At 37.4% G+C, this 21,381-nt stretch overlaps 1 protein-coding gene across 2 annotated transcripts in view; it reads left to right on the top strand.

Moving 5' to 3' along the window:
* Nucleotides 1-5,002: 5,002 nt before the first annotated feature.
* The window catches only part of RNLS (renalase, FAD dependent amine oxidase), a 273,753-nt gene continuing 257,374 nt past the window's right edge, over nucleotides 5,003-21,381 (top strand). For both annotated transcript variants that reach the window (XM_003783678.2, XM_023509632.1), the window contains exons 1-4: nucleotides 5,003-5,191; nucleotides 5,913-6,018; nucleotides 6,661-6,803; nucleotides 11,627-11,785. In XM_003783678.2, the coding sequence (XP_003783726.1) occupies nucleotides 5,074-5,191; nucleotides 5,913-6,018; nucleotides 6,661-6,803; nucleotides 11,627-11,785 (526 nt within the window). In that variant the 5' untranslated portion in view covers nucleotides 5,003-5,073. The remainder of the gene's footprint in view (nucleotides 5,192-5,912; nucleotides 6,019-6,660; nucleotides 6,804-11,626; nucleotides 11,786-21,381) is intronic.

Raw genomic sequence — 21,381 nt, 5'->3', positions numbered from 1 at the left:
ATGAAAAGGCACCACATTTGAGACCTATACATAAAAGAAAAACATTTATATTATTAAAATTGCAGCAAATAATATCATTTATAAAATTGCGGCAAATAAAACCATTTATAAAATTTCAGCAAAATAATTCTGTGAAGTAGGGAATACTACTATTTGCAGATGAAAAACTGAAGCTTTGAAGCTTTAGTCATATGGCTAAAGATGCAGATGTACAATTGGTAGTCAGTATTCACATTTGGGACCATTTAATTTCAATGTCCATACTTTCCCAATTATCATACTTTGTAGTATAAATCCCCCTTTTGAAGTCTCCACTATAGTATTATTCAGCCCAATTTTGAGAATTTTATCACACATTGCAAGTTAATTAATGTCTAAACCAAAAATATGATAGTACTCTTTATCTAAAGTATGTTTACTTGGTTTTCTCAGGGGGGTGGAGGGGCATGAGAAGGGCGATTAGGAAGCTTGGATAACTTTCATTCAGCCTCTTGAGGTCTAGATTTTATTTTGTTTACAAAAATGTAACTTTCGAGTCTTCCTCATTCTGGGAAGCCAGAACACTTAAATTCTTTCTAGAAAAACGAGAAACCATAAATAAAAATTAAAAAAAGAAAAAACAAAACAAAACAAGAAACCATAACCGGTGGGACCACACCTATGGTGCATACTGTAAGAGTATATGTCAAATCTATTAAGCATAGAGTATAAATGTCTTAACACAATAATTAAGCAAATGAGGTGAAGGCTATATTAACTAGTTTGATGTAAGAATTCTAAATTGTATTTAAAATCAACACCTTGTACCCCATAAATGCATTAATGTGTACATGATCTATGTGTTTATGACTTAATAAAACAAACAAACAAACAAACAAAAAAACAAACAAGAAACCAGAGAGGGACCTACAGAGGCCAGCCCCAGATTCTCCCCACCAAAAAATATGACTTGCAGATCTCAAGAACCTCAGACAATAAGACAGACACTATACCTAGAAGGATGTTATGCAGAAATTATAACCCCCCCAGCTCCATGACAGATTACTTAACCTCTCTGAGCAGCTGTTATAAAACTCATATTTGATACATGTGATATGATGCTTTATCATCACATAGTAAACAGCAATACCCATCACACAATTGAAATTAAAATATATTAACACAAAAGAGAATGAACTACTTGCAACTTTGGAACATAATTGATATGCATATAATTTTTATGTCTTTCTTACATGTTCCATTAGGTGGGTAGCCAGTGAGATATTTTAATAGGTAGGCACAAATTACATGGATCTGGAAATTTTAAACTGATTTATTTATTTATTTTTATTTATTTATTTATTTTTGCAGTCTTTGGCTGGGGCTGGGTTTGAACCCACTACCTCCAGCATATGGGGCTGGCGCCCTACTCCTTTGAGCCACAGGCGCCACCCTGAATTTGTTTTTTAAAAAAACACTTTCTAACTTAAAGCTTTAATTTACAGAAGCTGGACTTCTCTCCTTTGGTATAGATATATACATGTATTATATATGGTATAATACCTTTTGGTTTCATTGGTGGCAATAAGTAAATTTTAAAAGAGTATTGCTATGATTTATGTAATTTATGTAATGACAAGTAACCTCTCATAATATTGATTACAACCTATTAAATAAAATGGGGATCCTTCAATCCAAATAAATAAATAAAAACAGGAAGAGTACTTCTTTACAGTAAATGTGGAGAAAGAACTTTTCTCTGAGGAATACAATTCATCGTAATGATCAGGCCCACAGAGATGTTACAATGAGATGGTGATTACGTCTTACTCCTCTCTTTCAGCCATGTATTCATCTCTCAAACAGCTCCATAAGCAAGAAAACAAGTTTCTAATAATTTTTTGTGGTTTTAAGTTCCTAGGCCAGTAAGATTGCAGACCAGAACTTTGCAACTTTCTGCTGCACCAATACATTCCCTTCAGAGTTTCTTTCCCAGGAACCTGGAGCCTCCTTGCAGCCATGAGATTAACTGCACAGCCTTACACCACCTGTTTGTCTAGAAAACATAAGTGATATGCTACCATGGATTATACCCAAGGACCCCTCGAGCCTGCACACAAGACTAAAATAATGACCAACATTAACCCCTAGCTCATTACAATACTAAAATCCCCACCCTGGGAGGGACTTAGTCACCATTTTTTGTTCATGGGATATAAGTACTAACACGATTTTCACTGTGCTTGAGTGCTCTACTCTCCACCTCAAACATGTAATGATGTTCACTCCCCTCAGGCATTACTCATTTTCACCTCCATAACCCGCACCCCTGCCCCCCCAAACCTGTTGGTCTAGGAGGTGAATTTGAGGCAGTCTGTGCCCTCCCCTGCCTGCATCTCCTGTAGTAAATCCTTTCCTCCTTGACAATCCTTGTTGTCTCAGTAACTGGCTTTCTGTGTGGCCAGCAACATGAACCCTCCCTGTGGGCTTGTTAACCATATGACTGGACAGGACATCAGAAATTCTTTATCCAGTGTCATCTCAACATTTTTGTTTACAGAACTCACCAAAGAGTTTTTTTTAAATTAAGTATCTTCTCGTACATCTAAGTTGACATCTAAAATTTTTCAGGATAATTTTACTTACAATGGATATAATTCCTGGTGTATTATAAATATTAACATTTATTAATAAAACAAATGGTTCACTGAGCTTTTAAATATATTCAATGCAATCTAAATAATCAAAATCTAAATAAAAACAGAAATTTTATGTTCATAATTATTCATGCAAAAAACATTGTTTGCTCATGGACATATTGTATATTATTACAGTCCTGTTATACCATTAAAAAGCACTTTCTGGGAAAGGATATTTAATGTTGAAATTATCCAACTGAGTCCAGCCTATCTTGCTTTAAAAGTATTATCCTTAAAGTCTTGTATGTCTTCCAGGCAGTTACTGAACACTCACAGTCTCTGAGAATTCTAATTTTGATTCTAGTTGCCAGGGATACTGTATGACAAAGTTTCTACCTTACTGGTGTTTAAATTCTAATAGGGGAAAGACAGTAAATAAACAATAGGTTAAAAAAGCAAGATAGCTTCTAACAGTGATTTAACAAAATGAAAAATAAAATAGGTTTGTGGAATAGTCACTGGGTGCCTATTATAGGTCAAGTGGTTAGAGATGGCCTCTTTTAGGTGACTATTATGCTGGATTTGAAAGTCATTCAAGGAGCAAACCTTGAAAAGACCTATAGGAGAGAAATCCAGGTCAAGGTCAGTAGGAAGAGTGAATATTAGAACAGAAAGTTGTCCCAGTTCTTTTGCAATCTTAATTTTCTCTAGGTCATCTACTCCTATCTCTTCAGAAAGATGTGTTAGTGCCAGTAGCCAACCATGGAATATTCGCTTATTCTTTCCAGCCTATCACTTTTAGTTTGTAGTTAAAATAAGTGATTTAAAAACACATGATTGTCATAAAAAATTTGAGATAGGAAAAACATAAGTACACTTGCTTCCTTCCACATTTCTCTAATACTGCATACACATTTGTGTATTTATGAAAGTGTGGAATTACACCGCATTTTGGTAGCCTGTGTTTTTCAGCATTATATAGTAAGTCATTTCCCACACATCTTTATATAACCACATTCTTTAGTAGCTTTATATAGATGAATAGCCATTACTTAATCTCCTATGAGTAAATATTTCAAGGTTTCTATATATGAAGTGAATTTATACATCAACTTTGATGTGTACCTGTCCATTATTTTCCCAAGATAATTGTCTGGCTTAAAGGCCATGGTTTTAAGGCTTTTGGTAATCAACTTGTACCCTAGAAAATTTGTCCATAACACTTTCATCAGTAATATATAGGTGCATCTTTTACTGTTTCCTTGCAAATGTAGACATTTAGTATTTCAAAAAGTAATTCCTAATAAATTGTGACGTGGTACTTTTTAATTGGTATTTAAATATAAAAAAGTTAAACATGCTCATTGTATTTACATATTTCTCTTTATTCTAGAATTGTACTCAGGTTATACACCTCTTCCTTTGGTGTCTGTCATTTGCCTTTAAGATTTTTTTTAAAATATTAACTTCCATTTTTCATTCATGCTTCAAAACTTTGCTATTTGTATTTCGTCTTGTGTATTCTGTAACAAACAAGTAGTAAATGATTATGTACTCAATGTTTTCCTGTTCAGTTACCCCTTTTACTTTAATGCTTAGAAATTTTAAACTAAATTACATGTGCATCTACATTTCCTTATAGTTCTTTTATCTCTTCTTAGACATACACATTATTCATCAATAATTGGATGCGTGGTTTTTTTATGATATGGGCATAGAAGAAAACTCATCATTTTTAAATGTTTTCCTTATAATTGGCTACACTGTCAATGTATTAGTTCCGATAGTCGGTTTCTCTGGAGTTTTCCAGGTAATAATTTATCTGCAAATAAATGTAATCTAACTCTTCATTTTAAAATAGTTCAGAGTCCTCATTGGTTTTTGTTGTTTCCTTGAGAACTTCCAGGACAATATTAGGAGGGTAACAACAGTAACAAAAACAGTGGTAATGGCATGAATCCTTATCTCATTAATCTTTGGATATGTCCAGATTCCAAATGACTTTCCTATTGTGCTAAAAGCAGCCATTCATGCATTGGCTCTCTTTCCCATGTTCAACCTTAGAGAACGAAAATAGCCAAGATCCCAACAGGCACAGGCGGTTCTCTGAGGGTGTCAACACCAGCGCTGTGCGAAGCGGGTTCTGCTGCTGGACCTCCACGGTTCCCCAGCTCTTCTAGGCAAGGGCCAGGCCGGGATTTGGAAACGCTGCAGGGCCGGCCAGTCTGAGAAGCCAGGTCGCGGCCGTCCCGGCAAAACCCAGAGGTTGTCCCCTGTTCAGGGCCGGCCCGCCCCTGGGCTCGCGCCGCCTCCTCTGCGCCCCCTGCCGGCAGCACCGGGCTGGGCGGGCGCGCGGAGCCCCGGGAGCCCGATCGCGGCGGCCGCTGCTCCGCACGCCCCGGGCTGGCGGCCCAGCCGCGGAGGCCCGTGCTGCTCCTCGCGGCTCCCGCCCGCCATGGCGCGGGTGCTGATCGTGGGCGCCGGGCTGACGGGAAGCCTGTGCGCCGCGCTGCTGAGGAGGGAGACGGCCGGCCCCTTGTACCTCACGGTGTGGGACAAGGCTGCGGACGCAGGTAGGTTATCTAACCGCCGGCAGCGCCTTGACAGGTGGCGCGGGCCGCGCGCTACTAAGTCGCAGGAGAAAAGTCCAGAGCCTCGGCGGCTCATGCGCACTGCGCGCCTCGTCGCGTCACCGGGGACTTCCGCGGTCGGGACCAGCCCGGAAAAGGGTGAGGGTGGGGGCGGCGGCCGGGCTGCGCGGGGCTGCAAGGGGGAGGCCCAAGCCAGCAGCCTGGGTGCGGCCCGACCCTGGATAGCGGTGTTTCGGCCTACCCGGTCCCTAATAAATGGACTTTTGTCGCGGTCTGACTGTGCCTCTACAGCGTTCTCTAAATTATGGCAATTCAAAAATGCCCCTAGACCAAGACTGTCCAAAGATTTAGTTTACACAGCCCTGTCATTCTGATGAAACTTGACTGCCTGAATGAAAGAGCCTCAGTTGTTTCATTCATTCTGACATTCCATTCATCATTTCTTTTACTAAAGATACACACTAGTAACCATGCTGGATAGTGACGATAGTTATTCATGACTTTTTTTTCTTAAATGTCACAGTCAGTGACCAATTTGGGTCTGTTGATTACCTGTGACAGTGTTAGATGATAAAGACTTCGATTTAAAACATATTTTCCAGTATATTTTAAAAGTAATGTATTTTAAGTTAACCTGAATTGTATTAACTGCAGAGGTTTATTCTAGAGCGTTGACATTTCTCTGTGGATTCATTAATTCAAGGGGGAAGAATGACCACAGCCCGCAGTCCTCACAATTCACAGTGCACAGCTGACTTGGGTGCTCAGTACATCACTTGCACTCCCCAGTATGCCAAAAAACACCAGAGGTGAGTTAGTTGCAAGGTATGGAATTTATCTTAGTAGATATATGTTGAAAAAAGATAGGGAATCATCAATATTTAATGTGGTTAAACTTTGTCTTCTGTAGCACAATGAAGTTATTATGATATTATTCATATTGATGATATTAGTGGGGAAAGATTAGTTTAAGTAGGAAACTATGACACCTACCTCGTGAGGCTGTTAAGCGGACTAGATCAGATGACATATGGAACATAGTAAGGTCTCAGTATATTTATATCAATTTCTATGTTGATGTTGAGGAAGAAAGAAAATAAATAACTGCTATAGGAGTCAGTTTTCTTCACCACGTTTAAAATTGATGTGCTAAATACATTTCTGTTTGTTTTTATCCATCTTAATTTTGAAATATACTTGTGTAGAAATAGGCCTTTGGCTAATCTTAGCAAAACATCGCAAAACGTTTCTGAGTGGATTCTCAAAACGTTTCTGTTTTTCATCTGAATTATAAATTTTATTTAACATAAAATTTATATTGTGTTGATCATATGAAGATTTCTAGTTATGCTTTAGAATGATGAGGTCTAAGAATTTGTGGAATGGAATATACTATTTCAGAGCTAGTCATAGTACATACTTACATTGTATATATATTGATTTGTTTTAAGTTTTTATGATGAACTGTTCGCTCACGGCGTTTTGAAACCTCTCACCTCTCCTATTGAGGGAATGGTGATGAGAGAAGGAGACTGTAACTTCGTAGCACCTCAAGGAGTTTCTTCAATTACTGAGCATTACTTGAAACAGTCAGGTAGGACTAAGATTTTCTATGCCCTCTTTTGAAATTAGCATTTAATTATGTGCATAATTAAATGTAATACTATACAGAAAGTTGTAAAAAGTAGATGTCCTATTTACCCCTCAACAGCTAGTCTTTCTTTCCCCAAGGTAATCAATAACATTTTCCAGTATGCTTCCAGAAAAATGTTTATGCTTCTTATCTATTGAGCTACATGCTTCATTAGCTTCATATAGTGCCTCCCAATAACTTTAAAAAATTTCATTTCCATTATGATTTTACCTTGACCCAAGTTATATGTGATACTTACTGAAATCCTCAAGTACTTACTAACTGTATTATATATCCATGTGTGCATATACAGGGGCTTAGAAACTCCAAAACGAAGGCCTCAGAAACAGCTCTCTCTGACTTTCCCCTGTCCTGTCTCTGACCTCTCATTCCCCCTAGAAGCTAGCCATAGAAACTAGAACCCTTTTTCCCCAAGGCAGGTAATAGAAACCAGAACCCCTTTTCCCCAGAGCCAGCCATAAAACCTAAAAATATTACTTTAACTCCTACTTTTCCTTGTAAAAACTGGTCATAAAGAAATTATCTGACCTACCTGCTAGGTTTCCCCATTCAGTCAATTAACATTAGCTCATACCCTTTTTTGGCAAATCATATTTCTACATAGCTGTCCATACTTTGTTGAACCTAAGCATAGGAATAGACAGTTACCCCTATATCTTGGGCTCTTTATTCTGAAAGCTCTTGTATCACATAAAACTGTGATCAAAGAAACTTGAAAGTCTTAATTTGCCTTTTGTCAGTTGATTTCCAGGGAACATGTAGAGGGTAAAAATGGGATATATTCCTGTCACATCTACATATGCATACATACACACCTACGTTTATCCTTTTATTCAATAAACATTTTTTGAATGCTTATATGCTGGACACTATTGTAGGTACCAATGATACAGAACCAAAGTCCTTGACTTTGCAGAACTGATGTTCTTAAATATTTTGCGTCTATCTCCTTATTTTGTAGGTATTTGGGGGAATAATATGTTTTATCTTCCAATTTTGCTTTGGAAGTTTTTTGGAGAAGAGATCATTTTCAATACTTTGCAGCTCACATAGAACCTCATAGTACCTTGTGCATAGTAGGTATAGTGATATGAATTTCTAATGTATATAAATAGTTTATAAGTAGAAAGTGCCAAAAACATATATATGTGTTTTAAAAAAGGAAAAAAACTATATTAAATTTTTAATACCCATTTTATACCAGTAACACTTGCTATCTTGTGTACAGATGTTGTGTCTTGTATCTCTTGTAATTGTAGAAATCAAATGCGACTTAAGTACCACAATTTCAATACAGTTTTTTCCTTTCTTTAAGCATGTATATATTCTTTGGCACCCTCTATATATAGTTTATATATATTAGATGATTATCAGTTCTAATTTAACCAATTCTTAGTAAAAACCTATTTATATTTTTAACTTGTAAAGCCTCTTGAAATAATGAATTCTGTAGATTTTCTTATCATTATGTAAAATGTTACCATTATTTAGTTCAAAAAGTAACTTTTTCATAAAGAATTATATACTCTTTATAGAAAACTTGAAAAATACAGGAAAAAGGCAGGAAAAACATCATTATAATATGTAAATCAACTATAAGGGCATTTTTGGGTCTATTTTAGGCCTGTTTACCCCAGTGGCTCTCACACTTAAGTTTAGAGGGCTTGTTAAATGCAGATTGCTGGGCCCAGTTCCTAAAGTTTCTGATTTGGTATGGTTGGGGCCTAATAATTTGCATTTCTAGCTTATAATTTCAGAGACACCTCAATCTTTCACATTAGTAAGCTTTTAAGTTCAGAGAAAACTCTTAAGAGAGCTCTTAAAAATTTAGTTTATTCTTTGTAGCATATTAGCTTTACTTTGTAACTAACAAACTAATGATTATAAATATATGGTCTTTATTAAGCCTTCATGGTTCCTAGGTGCTGCTGGTGCTGCTGGTTGGGGGTCCACACTTAGAGAACCACTGGCACCTACTCTGCAGAACACCTTGTGACCATTCAGATACAATTCCAGTTAGGGCATAGAGAATTTTCTAGGCCAGTGGACTTCACTTTCCTTAAACATATTCACATATCACTTGTAAGAACAACATAATTGCTTTTTTTCAAATAAATAATACATGAAAACATAAACAAATAAAATACAGGGTGGCCATAAAATTGCACACAAACTTTATGGCCATGCTGTATATAGAATTGGTTGACTTTGTTGAGGTCCAGTTCAGGGCCATGGAGCAAATAAGGCAAATGGGGTGAGTCACCCTAAACAAATAAGACAAGGTGAAGCAGAAGTATCTGGTTGAAGTGATGGAGATGGTGAAAGAGTGTTAAAAGTACGGATACTTGCACCTTCCCCAAGCAGGGGCCAGAGAAAAGCCTCGGGCAAGTCATACAAGCCCTTGCTTTAACTTTTGAACAAACTATTGCTCACTGGCTCAAATACATTATCTTTTGGCCTAGTTACCACCATGCTCCTTCTATTATTTGCATTTAAAAAAATTAATGCTTACTATGGTACAGGAATATTCAAGGGAATAAAATGAAAGAATTAAAGGTATAAGAGATCTAAAGACCTGACCGGAAGAGTCTAGAGTGTTATTGGATAGGTAGGACATAACTAAAGCATGCAGGCATTTTGAACCAATGTCAAAATGAGTGGTAAAGTGGTGGTGGCTGAAGGACGTTGTAGACAGGGAGGATCACATTCAGCTGAAGGGGCTACAGACAGGAAGCCTGGACAGGAAGCCTGATGAGTTTGAAACTTTGCTAGATTTTTAGTGACTGGGAACATGAGATTTTCCAGGTTAAGGATGAATAGAATCTTTCAGTATGCGTTTATTTTTTCTCATTCTAGCTTCATTTCTCTTTGTTACATGAGGCTGAGTAACATTGGATTTGTTTTTAAATACAAATTTTCCAAAAGCTGCAATGTAAAGCAAGTACTAGTGTACAAAAGAGGCTTACTGACCCACTATACATGCTTATCTTTCAATTTATGATTCATAATTCATTCTTTTAAACAAATCTTTATTAAATACCTTGTATGTGGCAAGTTCTGTGCCATGTATGCTCTATAGTATACATAGAAACAAAACAGGCATCATTGGTGGCTTGTGGTGCTTACAGATGAAAAGAGAGAACAATATCAAACAAATAATTAGGCAAATCATTATGAAAATACCCTCGTGTTAAGTGCCAAGAAGGAAAATGTGATAGGAGGGTACCCTAGATGACATTGCTCTAAATTTTTACTCTTCTTGAGATGATTGATGAGAATTTGTATTTCTCTTACAGAAATCTCTTTAAAGTTCTTTATTTATTTATTTATTTTTGTTTTTTTATTTTTTTTTTTATTTTCAGCCCAGATTTTCCTTCTGAACGTGGCATCAAGGCCCCCGTTTGAGTGCATTTTTAATTTACCTGTAGTATTTACAGATTTGTGAAAATTTTAGTAGCGAGTCTAAATATGTGTTGGCAGGAATATGGATTATGGGATGTAGGATGTGAAATGTGGTTTCAAACCACAGGTGGGGAAGTAAATTAGAAAAATAGGAATGTAGGCACTGATTAGGTGACGCAATGAGATAGGGCTCAAAATGAGATGTAAAAATGAGATAGGGCACGTGTGTGTCACCAGAGAAATAGTAGGAGCCAAGTTTTCTCTCCAGCCTACCTGCCTTTCTTCCCTCCTTCTTCCCTTTCCTCCTTCCCTCTCCCTCCTTCCCTCCTTTTTTCCTTCCTCCCTTAATTATAAAATAAATTAGTGTTACAGAATCCAACGCAAATCCTTCTTTCCTTTCTTAATTGTAAAATAAATTAGTGTTACAGAATCCAACTCAAGTCCCTTCCTTCCTTCCTTCTTTCCCCCTTTCCTTCCTTCCTTCCTAAATTATTAAATAAATTAGTGTTACAGAATCCAACTCAAATCCTTCCTTCCTTTCTCCCTTCCTAAATTATAAAATATATTAATGTTACAGAATCCAACTCAAATCCATTCCTTCCTTCCTTATTTCCCTCCTTCCTTCCTTCATAAATTATTAAATAAATTAGTGTTACAGAATCCAACTCAAATCCTTCCTTCCTTCCTTCCTTCCTTCCTAAATTATAAAATAAATTAGTGTTACAGAATCCAACTCAAATCCTTCCTTCCTTTGTTCCTTAATTATAAAATGAATCAGAGTTACAGAATCAAATTCAAATCCTTCCTTCCTCCCTCCCTTTCTCCCTCCCTCCCTCTCTCCCTTCCTCCCTCCCTTCCTTCCTCTTTAAAGTTCTTTAATAAAGAATATTAATTCCTTTGGTAGGGGATATTGCTCTTCTAGCTATTACTAGAAGAATTAGTTGCAAACACCTTTACTGAATTGTATACTTCCTCTGCAAAGATAATGAACTTTACTATCAGATGGATATAATTTAATAATGGCTTGACATTGCTCAATCTGTTTTCTTATCTGTGAAATAAATTGGTATAATGTATAGCAAGTGGTCATCATATAGTAGCTGCTTAATAAAAGGTAGCTATGGTGGTTGTTGTTATTATTAATTGCAATAGTATTTTTTTCTCCAGAGCAGGCATTGGTAGGGAGGGCCCAGGGTGCCAGAGAAAGATGAATTCCTACTAATTTGAAATTAAGCAAAGAAAGAGAAGCTGGGGACTGTTGAAAGACAAGGTTGATGGTCATGTTCACTTGACTGAATCCTGTTTGGGCTATTCACATAGAAAATCCTAGTAATGGGAACATGATTTTACTCTCGGAGCAGGTGCAGAAGTCTGCTTCAGACAGTGTGTGACCCAGATCAACCTGAGCAGTGACAAGTGGGAAGTCTCCAGAGAAGTGGGCTCCCCAGAGCAGTTTGATCTTGTTGTCCTCACAATGCCAGTTCCTCAGATTTTGCAGCTTCAAGGGGACATCGCCAACTGTGAGTCTGCCTTTGTTCTTAACCTACTTCAGGGAATGAGGTTTCTTTGACAGAGCATTAATTTGGTTTAACTCTCTTAGTAAAGGAGAAATTATAAATTCTATTGATTTGCATATTTTAAAACTGATACTTAAGACCCAGCTCATGGCATGAAACTCATAGAATTTTTGTTTAACTAGTTAGAAGTAGAACTTTTTTTTTCCTGCCCTTGCCTTCGGTAAGTCAGTATTGCTGATGGACACACAGTGGTTTCTTCCAGTAGAATAGTCTCTTTGTGGCCATTTTGGAGAAAAGCAATCTGCCTACCTTGGCCTCCCAGAGTGCTGGGATTACAGGCGTGAGCCACTGTGCCCAGCCTGAAGTCACTGCTTTTAGGGAATAGCTCATCTTGCTGTGGGGCCCATGAGTTATGGATAACAAAGCAGAGGCCGTGATGGTGCACGCGGCATCAGGGTTGCGGGCTGGCGGTGGATATTGATACGCCTATAGCTCTCGATGTTGTTGCGTAGCTAAGATTGACATTGGATTTCATAGAGAAATGGCTTTTTCTGCTGCTGTTAGAAGGAAAACTGGTAATAAGTATGGTTTATGATCTTAGAACTGTAGTGGAAATTGTCTTTTGTAGATGAGCGTAACTGCTGTTATGTTACGTGATATATCTCAAAGGCAATTTTTTCCAATGAGTATGAGTTTCCCTATGCAGCAAAAATACAGCTTCTTTTCTAGTACAGTATGTGATAATAGAAAAGGAATTAGAATATTTATTAGATGACTATAAGCAGAATAAAAAACTATTTTCAAAGACTTCTTTCATGAATATACTGTTTCTGTTGCCAAAGTCATTTTTTTAATTTGTTTATTATACATGTGTATATTAGGTTTCCACTTTTGCCTTCACAGAATTAAAAAGGCTAAATTTAATGACAATACCAATGTGTAACCTAAGGACTGAGAACAAAAACCTCATAAAGAACGAATGAAGATAAATACATTCAGAAAAGAAGTCAGACGATTGCTGCAATGAAATATTAAGCAATAATAATAGTAGTAATGCAAAGAAAATAACATTCACATTGTCAGATAGGAGTATGTCTGTTATAGAATACTTTGATCAGTTAACTTCTTCTTCTTATTTTGTTTTGTCAAAGTCTCAAAAAAATAGACAACTAATATTTATAAATAAAAGTAAAAGATAATTTCAAACAAACAGCTCATGCCAAATCTTATAGACAATAGAAAAAGAAATACTTCAAAATCATTCTACTTAATCTGGATGCCAAAGTCACTTAAAGTAAGATAATTCATTGCCATAGAGGTCTGCAATAACAGGATTGATTTTGAGATCGTTTCATCGCTTCTCAGCCATTTGCCTAAGATTTTGAAATTCTTTTAATAACATACTATAACATTTATTGAAACACAGTATAGTTATCATTTGGTGCCTTACATATTCTGATATTTAAAACGGAGGATTATTGTGGGATAGGTAGGCTGTTTATGATGAAAATGTTTAAGAATATTTGACTTGGTACATTCGACTGAGGGTGAGGGTCTTTGGGGTGTTGTATTGATTCAGTTCAGAGACGGTCCCCATGTAGATCATTCTGTTTACTTTTTTGTTAAGAAATAACTCTTTCTGGCAATAATGGGTTAAACCAGAGGGTCCTCACAAAGATCTTTTAACGTCTGTGTGTCTAAATCAAAGGGATTCAAACATCTGCTTTCTCTTTATTTTATAAATATCCATAAGGACCTCAGTATGAGGAATTAGTTAATATCTACCCATCTGTTTTCTGGAGAACCTTTAAGAAATGCTCTCGTTTGATTATTAGATACTGTAAGAGCCGTTGAAAAAGACATTCAGTTACAAAGCCATATATTGCCATCTAGTGGGTCAAATATATATAGCAGTGCCCTTTAGAATCCTTAAGAGACTGAAGGTGATCCAAACAGAATAACTAGAACACAATCTGCAAAACCACATTTCACAGAGAAACAAATTTAGGCCCATAAGAATTAACTAACTTAATAAAGAATGCCTACTTAATTAGTGACAAAACTAGGGATACACATTTGTATTATCCCTGGTCTCACATGAACAGCCCTGTGTCTTTAGTTCTTTAGTTTTCTCTGGGTTCTTCTTTTCATTCTCCTTCCTTCTTTAAATCATATCTGGCCTTTAGTATCAACTTAAGTATGATTTCTTATATGAAAGAATTCCCTTTTGATTATAGCGTGATCTGATTTTTCCTTATCCCACTGTATTGTGCCTTTTATGGAAGAAACAGAACTACTTTTTTTCTTTTGACAATTATTATTTATTATTTTGGCAATTATTATTAATTATTTATTTATTACGTTCTCCCAGCTGGGAGACACATGTGGAAGCCTCATGTGTCATTATGAAGCTTTTATGATTTTGCTTCTTGTTCTCTAATTGTGCTACTTTCTACGTATTAATATTGCAAAGATTAACTCGCCTAATCCTCAGAGCAATCCTAGCATTATTACCATCTCCGTTCTTGGTGGTGAAGCTGAGAGGTGAAGTTCAGCAGCTTGCACTCTGAACCACTGTTGTGTATGACTTCATCTTAGAGATTATCCTATTACTGATCATTTCATTTGGGTATGAGTTCCCCTAGTGTCCTGCTCGCGTTGAATCACCACGTTTTCCAAAGTTGACTGATGAAAATCACTAGTTAGAAAAATGTAAGGGGCATTTTTGTGAAGATTTTGATTCCCAAGGTTTGGATAGGGCCCAGGAATCTTTATCTCTAACAAGTACCCCATAGGATTTCTACCCCCTCAATTTGACTGATTGACATGTTCTGTACTCTCATAGCATTCATCAGGTTTCGCTGTGATTCTCATGTTTCACTGTCTTTTCACGAAGTTGTAAAATTCATAAAGAAAGGACTCCTGTATCCACTCTGCCCCACCCAGCATCAAGCACTATGTCACACACAGATCTGACACCACTAGTAGCTATTCAGTCAATCCCTGTAGAATGAATGGGCTTCATTTCCCAACTTGGTTATAAGCTTCTAGGGGTGAGAGAGTCTCAGAATATTCTGGTACCCAGTACACATTGTGAGGATAAAGGGGTGAACTTTGGCTGATCCTAGAGTTTTAGGCCTGGAAAGAGACTTGAGGTTCATTGCTTGTTCCACTGTGATCAGGAGTTTAAGACATGACCAACCCTGTACAAGATCACACAGGGTTTATTATGGGTTGAGCAAGAGAGGGCATGGTCAAAAATAAGGAGGCATGTTTCAAATGCCATTATTGTCTTGGTTTCATGTCTTGTACACACTTAAGTAGAGTTTTTCATGAGGCTTTAGTGGCCTAAAATTCACAAACCTGACTTCCCCGCTGTACGTGGTTCTTCCATTCTCCTGCTAAGAGAGGGGCCGAGGCAGTACAAAAGATGTAGGGAAGCCTTGTAAAATACAATAGGTGGGATATGGTGAGCAATTATGGGAAGTGGGGCATCTGCAAGGTTCCTTTCCCCTATACCATGCTTCCTGCTATGTGGGGCTCCTCAGGTTTTTCCCCACACCTTTAGATGAAGGAGTGAATGTTTTTAAAGGTCTCCCCATTAACATCCATCCTTAATAGTGTGGTGTGCTGTGTCATATCCTTAATACCAGAATGTCAGTTTTTTTTCCTTGCTAAAGAAAGAAAGAAACTAGGTCTGATGCTCAAATTTCCCTGCGAGTATCCCTTTTCCTATCCCTATGTGCACTCACATGCTTTCCTGATCCTACCAGATGATTCCATGGAGGTGAGAATCAAATGCATTTGAACTGAAATGTGGCAATAGTACATCTCCAGTAAGGGAGGATGGGGAGACACTGCTAATTTTGGACAAAGGGTCTTGTGGCGTTATCTCAAGCCACATAGTATCACTTCAGAAAGCAGATGAATGAAAGCAAAAGTCAGATCTTTGCAGAGCTTGTGGCAACTGATCAGAAAAGTTCCCTTTGGGAGGTAAGAGAGGCTGGCAGAGTCATGGGGTTGGTCTCTTTTTTCCTTCAGAAATCCTAGTCTATCCTGGGTTGTCTGACTGAATATTATTTCCTTCTGTGCATTTGCTTGCAAATCTCTCCCAGCCTAGAGTAACCTGATGCATGCTCTGTGTTCTCCCGTCTTCAGAGCCTGTGAGTTCAAAGGCATCTCTGACTGCCTTGTTCCTCAGGGAAAGCACCTCAGAGGCTTTTTTTTTTTTTTTTTTTTTTTTTTTTTGAGACAGAGTCTCACTCTGTCACCTTGGATAGAGTGAGACATCACAGCAGCTCACAGCAACCTCAAACTCCTGGGCTCAAGTGATTCTCTTTCCTCAGCCTCACCAGGCTAGTTTTTCTATTTTTAGTAGAGTCCAGATCTCCCTCTTGCTTGATCTCCTGGACTCAAGCAACCCACCTGTCAGAGGCTCTTCTAACACTTGATTTTTGTACTACTCATTCATTTCCAGCATGGGCTACTTTATAGAAGATAGTTAAGAGTATAGATCCAGAGTGCCAAAGTTTATAACCCAGCCATGCCTCTTACAGTCTGGGGGACCTGGGAAAACTACTTGACCAGTTTCCACATCTATATAATGAAAATAAATAACCTTATCTACCATGCATGAAATAATCATAAGGAATAAATGATAAACCAAGTACAGGATTTATGGGTGTGCTGGGCATATAGTAAACCCTTAGCTATTGTTAATAATACTAATAATTTTCTAATGTTTATGATGTATTTACCATCAAAGGATAGGTCTGAAATGTCTGTTTAAAGTATTGTCTGCTTGGTGCTGGGGACTACACAAAAGTGACTGTTTTATTTCCAGGGATTTACAAATAGGATTCATTTGAGATACATTCATTGTTGTAAAAAAGCATGAGAATTGACTTCAAAATTCTATATTAACTTCTAATTAATGGACTGACCACTTTTATAAAAGGAGTTAGTCCTTATCTCAGGTTTTGAAAAGTCAGCAGTGATATTTTTCCGAACTCCACCTTTCTTGGAAGGAAATACAACCTTACTTGTCCCCTGCTTCTCTTCACCCTTTGTCCCCAAACACGTGCCAGAGTAGAGGGAATAAAAACATTCTCACGGAGGTCTACCCCCACTCAAGTGACCTGACTTCCCCACCGTCCATAGGATCTTTCCTATCTCTGAGGAAGCATCGTGATGAGACTATTTCTTAAGTGTCCTCATGTTCATTAGTGTTTTGTAGATGATAACTCAAGTAAACTTAGAAGATGCAATGCCCATTTGCCAGGTATTCTCATGAAGCTATGTGAATAGCTAGAAAAATAACAGATGAACTTCACTTTTGACAGGTGTAACAGTGATGTGTTAGGAGAAACTGAAGTCACAACATGCTTATAAGATGATGTAGTCTGAGCTCTGGATTACAGATAACAAAACGGTAGTGATGGTTTCAGTAGAGCCCTCAGATTATCAGTCCAGTGTGTTCCTAAAGAAAAAGTATGCAGAAAAATCCTGGCTGTCAATTGTAAGTGTATTGGAAACAAAATGGGAAACATCATTTTGCCCTTAACAGTAGTGTATTTCTATACTGTGTGGTCAACTTGTTGTTGACTAGAGTCAACAACATTAGGGTGCAAGGGATGTCTGTTGCTTTAGTTCTCTGAAGTTTGCAAATAATCTGCTCTGAGCATCTCCAACTACTGGGAAAAAAAATCCCCAATCTTAGTCATTATTAGAGCTTCTTCCCTGCCCTTTCAATCACACAGGATTTCTAGCCATTTATAGTGCAAGAAAACTGGGTAAATCTGGGGCCTAAATCCATAAGATTGTCGTCATCACTGAGGGTCTTCTGTGATCAAAGCTTTGGCAGGCCTGGTCCTCCTCTGACATTGGTTAAGTGCTTTGCTTTGCTTAGACTCAGAGATGCCTCTCATGGTTTAGCACTGAGCTAACTGCCCAAAACCTGGCTGAGAAGCACGTTCCACAGACATTCTGCAGCACGATCCCACTTGGGCAAGTGGGCGTTGGCTTTCTACCATGCCCAGGGATCCCTCAAGCCCCTATACCCTGTGTGTGAAATGTTAGAATCATTAATCCCTAATTTCCCCTCTTGGTTGTGCTTCTCCTCTTAAAGCACTCATTTCCATCCCCTACCCTACCGTTTTGGGGAGTCTACCAGTTTAATCCACCTTAAGATCCTACAAAAGAAAAATGCTTTACTTTCTCCTTTGTGTGTGTGTGTGTTTGTGTGTGAGAGAGAGAGAGAGAGAGAGAGAGAAAGAGACTGAGAGAGAGAGTGTGTAGTCATCCCAGCCTTTAGAAACAAAATGCTGAGCTGCTGAGCTTTTATTTCCTAGATTGGGGGAGTGGGGAAAGAAGAGTTGGCTTTCTCTAAATAACTCATCCCGGTTTCCATATGATAGAGAAGATGTGATGAAAGTGGAGAAAGTCTCAAGGCAAACTATAATAACCAAAGGATCACATCCATATATAGATGTAGGCTAACAGAAATGAAACTTCTCCATCTAGAAATATAGAGCTCCTCAGCTCTGCAATGAAGATCTACAATGGCAATAGATGCAGATAGAATAGCTGTATCTGTATCTGTGTGTCTATATATGTATTTAATTATAATTTAAGAGAACATGGAATTGCTCATACCTATAATCCTAGCACCTTGGGAGGCCTCAGTGGAAGGATCACTTTAGACCAGGAGTTTAAGATCAGCCTTAGCAACAGAGTGAGACCCTATCTATCAAAACAAAAAAAAAATGTTTTAAAATTATCCAGGCATGGGGGTGCATGTCTGTAGTCCCAACTGCTCAGGAAGCTGAGACAGGAGGATCACTGTGCCCAGACTCTGGAGGTTGCAGTGAGCTATGATGATCCCACTGCACTCTAACCCAGGCAAGAGATTGAGATCCTGTCTCAAGAAAATAAAATAAAATAAGATTCTATAATATAACCACTAAAGGAGCAACAACCATGACGCCTTCAAAGTAGATAGTTTTAAACTAAGGAAATACTACTTCATTTCAATGTTGGAAAATTTAAATTCCATAAAATATTTATTTGACTGAATAATTTTGCCTACATTTTAAAATTATAGCACTTGGCTCACCTGGTATAATAGTTTAGAAATGTCAGCAAATTTATAGTTGAGAGGTTCATTAATTATAATGAAGATCCTGAGGGTACATTTCTAACATTCTAAGGATTCCCTAATCAATAACTGCTTTCTCATTTGTGACCCGGGTACCACCCCACTCCTTTCCTCACATGAGGCTCTGGGGAGCAGACCGAGCTCTGCGCACCTCTGTTCACCGTTCTTTCCAGCCTGTTGGCACATACTCTGGCTTAAGCTATCCTATCATCAGTTTGGACCTCAATGCTGTACATAAGCTATGTAAAATTATCCAGCGTCTTTAAAAAACTTCATTATGTATCTTTTTTCATCTTATTTTATAGTTATATAGTGTTATATTTTATCGACAAAAAATTTGAGTATGAAAATAAAATACAATCCCCTCACCATTCCAGCCCCTGTAAATAGTAACCTGGTTAATATCAACTATATACTATTTTTTCTAGGTAGACATGTACCACTTGTTCTGTACCTTAGTTTCTTACTTTATAATTATTAGGAATATCTTTCCTGTGCCAATGAATGTTCATGTGTCTCTTGAGTTTTACTACATAGTGTTCTATTCTTTGGCTTTACCCTAATGTGTTAAGCCAGTCTGATGGGCGTCTGGAAGGGTTTCAGTTTTACAAAGTGTTGCTTTGATAGTACAAATTGGCAATAAAGAGTTTTCCACTAAACTCCTCTCCTCGTGGGAATACTTATTTTGATGGAGGGTAGAATAAAGCCTTCTGGATGTTTTTTGCTCTAATTTTCCTGGGCTAATCTATGTTTTATTTCACTGAGTATACTTTAGAATCAGGTTTCATTAAAAACTCCTGTTGGAATATCGATTGGCATTACACTGAATGTAAGCGTTACTTTAGGAAGAGTTGGCATCTACCCAACAGCTTATCTTCCCATCCAAGAAAACAAAACCTTTCTCTATTTCCTTATGTATTTTTATGGTCTCAATAATATTTTATAACTTTTATAAGATCATACACATTTCTTCTTAGGCCTATTAAGAAATATGTTATTTTTGGAGATTGTGAGTAGTATCATTTTTGTTGACTTATGTTTACTTTTTGATATTTTCAGAGACTAACACCTAGCTGAGTTTTTTAGTCCAAAATGTAAAATCTATTTGTTTTGATAGGGACATTTAACTCTTTTATATTTATTGGGAGTAACCATTTTATTTTTACCCTTCTGATTGGTGTTTACTATTTATGTTACTTCCACAATTTTTTCCATTTCCTTATTTTTGCCAGCTTTAAGTATCTCTTTTTTACTTCCCTCATAATGTTTATTTTTAAAATTGACAATGAATCGTCATTCCATTCACAGTTAAATTCCTACCTCTTACAAATCTATGTATAACCTACTTTATCTTCCTCCGGCCCCTTTCTCTCTTGTTCTATAAATATTTAGTGAATTTGACTGTGTTAGAACTAGTTCTTTTCCTACTGTCCCCCAATTTTTTTTATTACATCTTGTGACAAAACAGATATAATATAATCTTTGAACAGATGAAGCAATCCAAAAGATGAATTAATAATCCGTTCCCTGGCCGTTCCCCCCTCTCCCAGGTAGTTCCCTCTACCATCAGAAGTAACTGATGGTAACAGTTTAGTGACTATGCTTCCACACCTTGCTCCAAGCATATAAAGATTTGGATGACTATGAGTGCCTTCTAAAATTATTGTTCTGCAATGTATATTTTTACTCAACATTCTATAGCAGGTTCCTAAGGAGGGAAGTTATCCCCTCTCCACTTATGGGGTTTGGATGATAAAGCTTCCCTCCAGCGACATGGCACTCTCTTCAAGTCTGAGATTTCACATCCCTTTGAGTCTTCTCCCTATATTTCCTGGGCAGTGTGGCTCATAGTAGTAAGGCCAGTCCTGGCAGGTCATTTCTCAGAACTCCTTAGGTCACTTGGCTAGGACCTTTAGATATAGGATCATTATTGCTTCCCCCCACCCCAGCTTTACAGAGAGCAAGCATGATAGGAAGAAATACTATTGCAGTAAGTTTTAGTGTCTGGAAGGCAAGAACTTCCCCACCATATTATTAATATATTATGATTTTATAACAAGCATGACTCTGTCAAGAAATTTTGCTTATTGACCTTCCTCTGCCCACTTTAGGCCCCCTGTTCATTCTTAAAACTCAGGGCAAAATCACCTTCTTAAGAAAGTTCTCCTAAATACAAGACAAGAATTTTAAGTTCCCCATACAAAGAAAAGATAAATGTTTGAGTGATGGATATCCCAATTATCCTGATTTGATCATTACACACTGTATATAAGAATCAAAACACCTCCTAACCTAAAATATGTATAGCTATAATATATTAATCAAAAAACAAACAAAAAAATTGTTTCCAACTCCCAAGACCAGGCCATTTCTTCCATTACATATTATCCTCTTTATCTGTACCTCATATATATATATATATATATATATATTTTTTTTTTTT

Source organism: Otolemur garnettii, unplaced genomic scaffold (assembly GCF_000181295.1).
Source record: "Otolemur garnettii isolate 467f Iridium unplaced genomic scaffold, OtoGar3 scaffold00008, whole genome shotgun sequence".
Classification (NCBI taxonomy): Eukaryota; Metazoa; Chordata; class Mammalia; order Primates; family Galagidae; genus Otolemur; species Otolemur garnettii.
Note: the sequence above shows the minus strand (reverse complement) of the source record. Positions and strands in the feature narration are given on the sequence as shown.